The sequence below is a fragment of the Diceros bicornis genome, chromosome 13, assembly GCF_020826845.1.
Source record: "Diceros bicornis minor isolate mBicDic1 chromosome 13, mDicBic1.mat.cur, whole genome shotgun sequence".
In the NCBI taxonomy this organism is placed as follows: Eukaryota; Metazoa; Chordata; class Mammalia; order Perissodactyla; family Rhinocerotidae; genus Diceros; species Diceros bicornis.
Window position 1 is genome coordinate 18,830,876 of NC_080752.1, and position 9,313 is coordinate 18,840,188.

The 9,313-nt window shown below is 46.6% G+C and overlaps 1 protein-coding gene across 1 annotated transcript in view; it reads left to right on the forward strand.

Moving 5' to 3' along the window:
* The window catches only part of C8A (complement C8 alpha chain), a 91,476-nt gene extending 82,766 nt beyond the window's left edge, over nt 1-8,710 (forward strand). Inside the window, exons 12-14 of the mRNA XM_058553856.1 lie at nt 417-574; nt 4,654-4,876; nt 8,559-8,710. Coding sequence (XP_058409839.1) covers nt 417-574; nt 4,654-4,876; nt 8,559-8,710 — 533 coding nt within the window. The remainder of the gene's footprint in view (nt 1-416; nt 575-4,653; nt 4,877-8,558) is intronic.
* The last annotated feature ends 603 nt before the right edge of the window (nt 8,711-9,313 follow it).

The following is a 9,313-nucleotide window of genomic DNA, read 5'->3' on the forward strand; positions in this document are numbered from 1 at the left end:
ATAGATCTGACCGCGTCTTTCTCTGCATCCTTACTGAGCCCCATAGAGACATCTGTCACAGCACCTGTAATATTTAATTGAACCTATTTGGCATATAGCAGGCACTGAGTAAACATTTGACATATAAACAAATAAATAAATGAATGAATCTTCATCCATTTTCCCACCTTCTTCCTCCTCCACGTTGGACTAGGCTGTCCTCCCAGTGTTTGCTCTAATCCAGAGGTTGGGTCCATTTCTAAGTCTTGGTCCTTCTCTTCCGCCTTGTCTGCTAGTTAATTGAGCAAGGTAGAAGAACGGGAGACAGCTCTAAGGAGAGCACATAAACTTTGTCTTAAATCTTATTAGGAGAGCTTGCCAACTCATCCTCTGGCTTTTGGGGAAATAAGCTAATGCACTTATCCTCTTGATGGCAGAAAGAAGCAGGAAGACCATGGCGGTGGAAGACGTCATTTCTCGGGTGCGAGGTGGCAGTTCTGGCTGGAGTGGTGGCTTGACACAAAGCGAGAGCATCATTACATACCGTTTCTGGGGGAGGTCATTAAAGTATAATCCTGTTGTTATTGATTTTGAGGTAAGTCTTTTCGCAGTTGAAGAAACTCTACGTCCACGAGGAATGAAAGTGAAGCAGACCAGATCATTTCATATTTCTTATTATGAGCCCATCAAAGAACAAGATTAAATGTAATGGCACACTGAACTGGTGGCCTTCCCCATGCCTGACTATAGGGAGTGTGGGACTGTAGCCCCTGCCACAGGAAAGCTGGCACTTGAAACTTAATATCTGGTTAGTGCCAAGTTTTACACTAGTAGTCCCAGAATTTCTTCAGGGTTAGGCCACATTTAAAAAATAGTAATTTGCATTTATCCATAAAAGGCTTTAAAACTCACATTTGCTAAATTGGGAGTTGGGCAAACTTTTTCTGCGAAAGACCAGATAGTAAATATTTTAGGCTTTGTGGGCCACGTACAGTCTCTGTCACCCAAGTTCTTATTTTTTTTTCACAGCCCTCTAAAAACATAAAAACCATTCCTAGCACAAGGCCATACAAAAAGAAACTGTGGCTCAAACTACAGCTTGTGGGCCCAAGCTGTAGTTTGCTGCCTCTGCTCTGAATGATCTCATCTCCTCATCACATCAACCTCTGGCACAGCCATGATTGTCTCCTTTGAAAAGATTAGGAAACTGAGGCTTCAAGCAATCTCATGAATGGGTTGAGGTCACAGAGCTCATAGGTGACAGGACCTGGATCTCAGACCTCTGGACTTCATGAACAGTTCTCATTTCCCTCTGTCCTAACACCTTCCTGAAAGCACTGAGTGATCAACCACTGGGTGATTTTGTTCCCCAGGGGACATTTGGCAATATCTGGAGACATTTTTGGTTGTCATAACTGGGAGGGTGCCACTGGCATCTAGGGGGTAGAGGCCAGGGATGCTGCTAAACATCCTACAGTGCACAGGACAGCCCCATAACGAAGAAATATCTGGCCAAATGTCAATAGTGCCAGAGTTGAGAAACGCTGCCTTAATTCCCTGACCTCACAAAGAGAATAAAACTGTCCTCAAACTGCAAAGGAGGCGGATCCTTCCATCATTACTTCTACTCATATGCAAGGGTAGTCCATTAAAAAAAAGAGTTGTATTTTTGGCTTTTAAATAAAATATTACTGTTTTCTTGCCATTTTCTCCCTACCCTTGCCCATTTTTCTACATATATTTAAAATTCCAGGTATGGATACATTCCTCCTCTTAAAACATGTACCACCAGTTAAACGTAAAAGTCTGTTATAACAACCTGCTCTCTATGAAGAAAGAGGTCGGATGGATTAACCCTGATTTCGTTTCTTCTCCAATAAGTAAGGGACCATTTTCACGCACCTGTAATTCACATAGGGTCTGAAAATTGCTATCATCGAGCTATTAGTGATTTGGGCAAAAACTGTGAAATTGATATCAAGAGTAATATATAAACTTTCACGGGCAAGAGGTGAAAAAACTTTGTGTTTGAGCAAAACTTCCAAGGGAGTTTTGTCAGTCAGTTCCAAGACTGACATTCGTGATCTGGAGAAGACCAAATACCGTCTTTTGGGAAAGACAGCCTGGGTTTGGGGTGAGAAAGATAGTTTGGCTCATGGCTCAGCCACATTTTCAATGTGTGACCTTGGCAAGTTACTTCATTTTCTGAGCCCCAGTTTCTTGCTCTGTAACATGGGGATAATAAAATGTTATGTCACAAGGTTAGGGAGAGAGTAGTGGATATTTAGTAAATGTCACTTGAGGAAACAGGTTCATGGAGGCCAAGTGAGCTGGCCAAATCTCAGAGCTGGTAAATGACAGAGCCCAACTTGAGCCAACTTCCCTGACTCTAACATCCACGATCTCTTCACAACCCATTTGCCCGCTGAGAAGTTTGGATTCAATGCATTAAGCTGCTGGCAGGTTACAGAGCAGGGAAGTGACACAGCTAGAGCTGTGCTTTCAAAAGAGAATGCTCACAGAGGTATGAAGGATGATTAGAGGTACCGACAAGCAGGCCAGTTTGGGGGTTGTTTGGAAACTGCTGCTCAGAGTGGAAACAGTGTCTTATTCAGTTGCATATCCCCAGAGCTTAGCAGTGCTCATTTATGGCAGGTACCTAGAATGAGTGAACATAGAAATCATGTTATGTTATGATGCTGTGCTATGTTATATATTATTATGTTATGTTTTATTGTGTCACTATATCACGCCACTTGCCTTCTCTGAATCTGTTTTCTCATCTGTAAAATGGGAACAAGACCATTGCCAACATCTTTCAAGCTCTAACATTCTAAGAGTCTTTTTCTCCACCCCTCTTCCCTCCTTTAAGACTCCACCAGATCCTCCGCAGGAGTGCCCCCTTTCCTCTTCCTGAGGGTTCCGAGAGGGAGCAGTGAGAGATGGGGGACTGAGGGCTGAGCCCCACTCAAGGGTCAAAGGGAAGTTGCCCAATGATCCTGCCTTCCCTGGAACTGTGTCAACTTTAACCAGGGCCACAGGGCAGCCCATTCTGCACTGACTTCCTAACAATGGGGCCAAATTCCCTGAACTTCCAGTAAGTGGTCTTCTCCCCTTGGCTGGGGGCCCAGCCAGTTCTGATGTGACCAGCCTGGTAACCTCAGCCGCAGCCCTGACCACAGGCCAAGGTCTGTTTGCCACACGTCTTTGGGTACACATTTCCAGGAACCCATGCGAGGCTATTGCCTGTGCCCTCTATGGACTCTTGATTCTAGGGAAGTGAGATGGCTCCACTGTGGGTCAGTCCTCTCTGAATTGCTCTGTGACCTTGGTAAACCACTCCCCTCTCAGGGCCTCAGGTCACTCTCCTTTAAATGAGAGATCTGCAAAAGAGCTTTCATTTTAGGATTGTTGTTAAAATATATGGCATTATAAGCATGCTGAAGATAATCATATGTACATGCAATTTGAAAGATATTGGCTTCTTTTTCCTATCATCATATCTAATAAAAACGGTGCTTTGTTTTATATTGTTCTTCCCAATTGCAATGGTATCTCACATTCACTACTTCTTTAGATCCTCATAAGAATTCTAGGAAGTAGGTTATCATCCCCCTTTTATAGATAATGTGGCTCGGGTTTAGAGAGGGCCAGTGCAGAGTTCCAGGCCACATAGCAGGAGGGGAGCAGCATTTATGGAACTTGAACTATGTGACAGGCTTTTCCCGTCTGTCAACTTTGCTCCTCCCAATAGATCTGGAGGGTAGAGTGTTGTTCCCACTTTGCAGACGAGGCAGGGAGGCTCCACTGTGCCTTGACAGAGATCACACAGCTGCAGGTGATAGAGCTGGCATTTGCAGCCACATTTTCTGGCTCCAGATTCAGTGCTCTCTGCTACATCTACTGCTTCCCAACCAGGGGTCGATTTTGCCCCCCAGGGGACATTTGCCAATGTCAGGAGACAGTTTTGGTTTTCATGACTGGAAAGTGCTACTGGCATCTAGCGAATAGAGGCCAGAGATGCTGCTAAACATCCTACAGTGCACAGGACAGCCCCCCACTGCCAGCAAAGAATGAGCCGGCTGGAAATGCAATAGTGCTGAGGTTGGGAAACCCGGGACTATAGTCATTACTGGAAAGAGTTGCCTCAAATGTAAACGATCTCCCTACACACACACCCACCACAGTGACACCATTAGGGAGCGTGCTCAGCAATGGCAGCACAACTAATTATCAAGGACTTTATTAATTTCTTCATTGAAGGATGACAATCAAAAAAATACACACACGAACACACACACACATACAAATACTTTGCACTCTTCCTGCTTCCTAAAAGTGAGGGAGGAGGCACAGATGGCTTCTGAGCTCTTATGTTCCTCCGGGATTGGAGGACCACAGCCGTCAGAGTTTAGTAAGTCCATGTTCAGAGTGGCTTTTGCACTTAATTGCATGATCATGAGCTAATCACTCAAACACTCTGAGCCTCCACTTCTTCCTCCTTGGGCTGGGGAATTTAGTACCCGCTTCACGGAGTGGCTGCAAGGATCTAATGCAGCTAGATAAAGTTGAGTCTCTGTAGCAGGCCTTCCAGAAGCTTGATGGTCGGTTCTCGGGCTCTGAGAAGCTGGATAGAGCCCAGGGAGGGGCCTTCTGTTCTTTTTGTTCCCACAGATGCAGCCCATCCATGAGGTGTTGCGACACACGAACCTGGGGCCCCTGGAGGCTAAACGCCAGAACCTGCAGCAGGCCTTGGACCAGTACCTGATGGAATTCAACGCCTGCCGCTGCGGGCCCTGCTTCAACAATGGGGAGCCCATCCTCGAGGGCACCAGCTGCCGGTGTCAGTGCCCCCTGGGTCACCAAGGCCTTGCCTGTGAACAAATGGAGCAGGAGGGTAAGGCCCGTGCGTCCTTACTCGGGATCAAGCCTGGCCCCGCTCAGAGGAGCCAGCACAGGAGGGCCTTTGGGGTTCCCAGCCTCCCCTTTCTGTGCCTATTGCCCCCTACTCTAGAAACACACACTCTGAGCTTTATGGCTGACCCCCCAGATTTAATGGTTCTTATGCTTTCCGCCTGCCATCTGGACCCTATCTCAGATGAGAACTGTCTTTTACCAACATGCACATGGACAACAGGATTAATTTCTGGAGGAATACTTTCATTTCCTAGGGTTGCCGTAACAAATTACCGCAAGCTGGGTGGCTTGAAGCAACAGAAATTTATTGTCTCACGTGTCTGGAAGTTAGAAGTCCAAAATTCAGGGGTATTAGCCAGGTTGGTTTCTTCTAGAGGTTCTGAGGGAGCATGTGTTCTATGCCTCTCTTCTAGCTTCTGGTGGTTGTCGGTAATGCCTGGCATTCCTTGTTTTGTAGATGCATCATTCCAGTCTCTGCCTGTCTTCACATGGTGTTCTCCACTTGACATCTCTGTTTTCTCTTCTTATAAGAACACTAGTCATTAGATTAAGACCAGCCCTAAGACTTAATCTGCAAAGACCCTATTTCCAAATAAGGTCACATTCACAGGTAGTAGGGGTTTGGACTTGAACAGATCTTTTGGGGTGACACAATTCAATGGTGAAGTCGTCGTCATTACAGTGCAAGGAGTTATGACTAAAAACAGGGTTGGGGCAAGTTAGGCTTAAACATGCAGAGCTGCAGCATGAACCAACTGGTACCAGGGAGAAGATTCTCAAAAAGGGGTTAGAAATCCGTAGCCCTTAGAGATGAAGAAGTCCTCAGACCTGGATGTGAATCTCAACTATTTCACTGACTTACTGTGAAACACTGCTTAGTCACTTCTTTTTTCTGGGGCTCATCTTTCCCATCTAAGTTTCCTTTGAGCCCCAAGAATCTCTGTGAATGCCCCGATACCTAAGCTTTCAATTTTCTATGCACACAAAACTGCTTATATAGTATACAGAATGATGGCAAAAACACAGCGGCTCCCAAATCTATGTATGCATCAATCTCAATTGGCAACTGCAATGAAGAAAAGGTACAGAAAAAAAGAAGTCTGGATGGGTGTATAGATCTAAGGCACTACTCTTGGGCCCATAAAACAAACTGTTGAAGCACAGGGTGGATGGGGTGGGAGCCTGGTTTTAAAATGAGATGATGGTGGGTTATAATTTCCTCATCGGGAGATAGTTTTAAATGGGAGGCAGGATAGCATAGCTCTGGTGTCAGATAGGCCTTTGAATCCCAATGCTGTCAGTTTTCATCCAGGCATCCCCTGTAAAATGGGGATAACATCAGTACCTTCGTCACAGGTTGTATTGAGCATTCAATTAGCTAACACATGTGGCAGGCGGTATAATGATAAAAAGAGGAAGAGTGAGCTCCATTGGTAGAGGATCTGTCCTGGGTTGGTGCCTTGTCTAAATCCCTTCTTTGCTGGCTGTACAAATTGGGTCCCAACAAGCTCCCTGGTGTCCTGTAGGAGGAACTCTGAGAGGGGTGAGCCGTAGACGGTGAGTGGATTCAGAGTCCTTAGGAAGGAGGATGCAGAGAATAAAAACAAAGCAGACCAACTACCAGCACCAAGCCTGGTGCAGTTCCTCATGTGAATTGGAAAAAGGTACTGCCTGAGGGGGGGTAAACTGGGAGAAACAAAGAAAACCACTCAGGCTGATACTGCCCAGCTCCAAGGCCCGGGGGTTTCTTGACTTTTTGAGCAGAGTGTGGACTGGGTTTCAGCCCCCATTCGCCCCATTGGCCAGGCAGCTTTCCCAGAGAGACCAAAGGTCAATGAACAGAAGGGATAACTAACCCTTATTCTGTGCCAGGCACTATTGCAACACTTCATGTGCATGACCTCATCTATCCCCCCAAGAATACTATAAGATAAATCCTATTATTAGCCTCAATTTACAGATGAGGAAACTGGGACAGACAGAAGGTGAGATCACTTGCTCAAAGTCTTCTAGCTGGGAAGTATCAGAGCCAGGATTTGGACCCAGGCAGTCGCATGCTAGGACCCAAGCTCTTCATTGTGACGTTCTACTGATTTACATCCTAAGAGTCAGGAAATTTGGAGAATGAGGGCAGAGAGTCTGAGGTGATTACACTGACTATCATTTTGGAGAGTGGGGAGGGAGGGTATGTCCTAGTTCATGGTTGTCAGCCTGACCTGGCTTAAAGGGACAGACTTTAGCCCTGCCTGGATAATTATAACTAGCACGTCAAGGGCCCTCAGAATCAGTGATTTCCAGCAAAGGGACAGAGAGAACAGGGAGTGTGGACTACCTAGATATGCCTCTTCAGTGGTCCAGTGCTGGGCTCAGTGGTGGCCATGCTGAGTCATATGTACACATGATGGGCATTGGAGAAGGGGCACACGATGCCGATGATCTGGGAGTGATGGCAGGGCGTAGAGGGCTGAGTCCTCCTCCGCACAGCCCCATTCCTCCTGCAAGATTACATTCAGTCAGTTGCAGGCGGTTCATGGTGTTCTATTAACCTTGTTGCAAGCAGGGTGTGGACATCAGGTGGCCTTGGGGCTATCAGACTGAACTTTCAGCCTGACAGATCCATCTGGCAAGGAAATCTAAGTCTGGGGAGTCAGCCACCATGGAGACCCATTGATGTAGGTTCCTAGGGATTTTCCCAGCAAACCTTTGCCTGTGGGGCCTGAGTCACAGAGGTGAGAGAAACAGAGACAGAGAGCCCAGCTGTGGCTGCCCCACCAGGGAGTATAATTACAGCGCTGGAAGGGACGTGAAGATAATCTAATCCAATGATATTCACACTGGGATCTGAGGAAACTTGGGGTCTTAGGGGCTGCCCCAGGGGAGCAGGGCGAACCTGATAGACACCACAGCTTCAAAAAGAATGGCTCCACTTTCATCTACTTCCACGTTGGGGTCCATGTAAGAGTTCATTTAAGAAAGAAAAAAAAAAAAAACAGTAACGAAAAAAATAGTGATGAAAAAACTCCACCAGATTAGTCCATGGTTTTCATTTACAGAGATGAAAATTTAGGCTGAGAGAGGAGACGGGCTTGCCCAAGGCGCAGAGCCAGTAGGAGGCAGCAGCCCCATGCTAGGGGGATTGTATGAGCTGCATTGCCAGAGACAGCCCACAGTCAGTGCACGTGTTCTGATGTTCTGTGCAGAGAATGTGTCACCTACCCTGGGCCCATTGTCAGAGTCTGACAGGGTTTGATTTGCAAACCATCATTCAAAAGCCCAGCCATCCGCTCCATAGGGGTGTCTGGCTGGCCCTGGTCTGTGAATTCTCAGCTGGGCTGTGCTGCCTGCTCTTCATGCCCTTCAGGGGCTCTGTGTCATTCTTCCGGAGGAAGGCACCTCCCTGCTTTACTCTGCTATCCATCTTCTGTGGAACGGTGGATTTCAATTTCTTGAGATGGGCTCCCAGTGGCCTCTTCTCACTCCATCCAGAGTTTCAAATTAAGTGTGAGGAGGCGAGCACAGAGGTCTTGGTTGGCTGCACCAAGGCATTTCCCCAAGGAGAGATTGCAGACCACTCTAGGGCAATGGGATGGGCCTCCCTCCTCACCATCCGAGCTGCTTCTTGTATGCTAACCTCCTGCTCCCCTGGGAAATTATCTGTGCAGGAGCCAAGGCGAATGGGCACTGGAGCTGCTGGAGCTCCTGGTCTGCTTGCAGAGCAGGCACCCGGGAAAGGCGGAGAGAGTGCAATAATCCCGCACCCCAGAACGGGGGCACCTCGTGTCCGGGGCGGAAAGTGCAGACCAGGGCTTGCTGAGGGCCTCTGGGCACCGGCTGGGACAGATGCAGCGCATGTCACCACCTGCACCCACCACTGGATAAAGATTTCTTCCTGCTGAGAGAAAATGCAAATCTACATGGACTTTTTCTTTGTCCTGCCAGTTCTCAGGCCTAAGACCAGGCTGTGCCATCTACAACCAACTGTTCTGTTACCCATGAAACTCAGTCATTCAACAACTGGGTGTTGAGTGTTAACTAGAGGCTCGGTCCTGCTCACAACACTTTGGATCATTCAAAAAATCATCAATAAATAAAGGAGAAATCTCAACCCATGTCTTAGGGGAACTTATAAGATGTTAGAGGTACAAGGCAGGCAGATGCTCTTGAAACAATCAATGGCCAATAAAACAGAGCATGATGAGAATTATCTCAGTTCTTTGATAACATTATTTGTTCATTTGTAGAACCATTATTAATTGGTAGGCTAAGCAGACACTCTGAAAAAATAAGAAAAAATTCAAGATTGACTTGAACTCCTTCAATTTTCCATCATTTGGACCCAACATTTTCTTGTATTCCTTCAATTATTCTCTCTTGTTTGCTTAAGTTCTTACCATAGATATAAAATTTTTCCCAATTA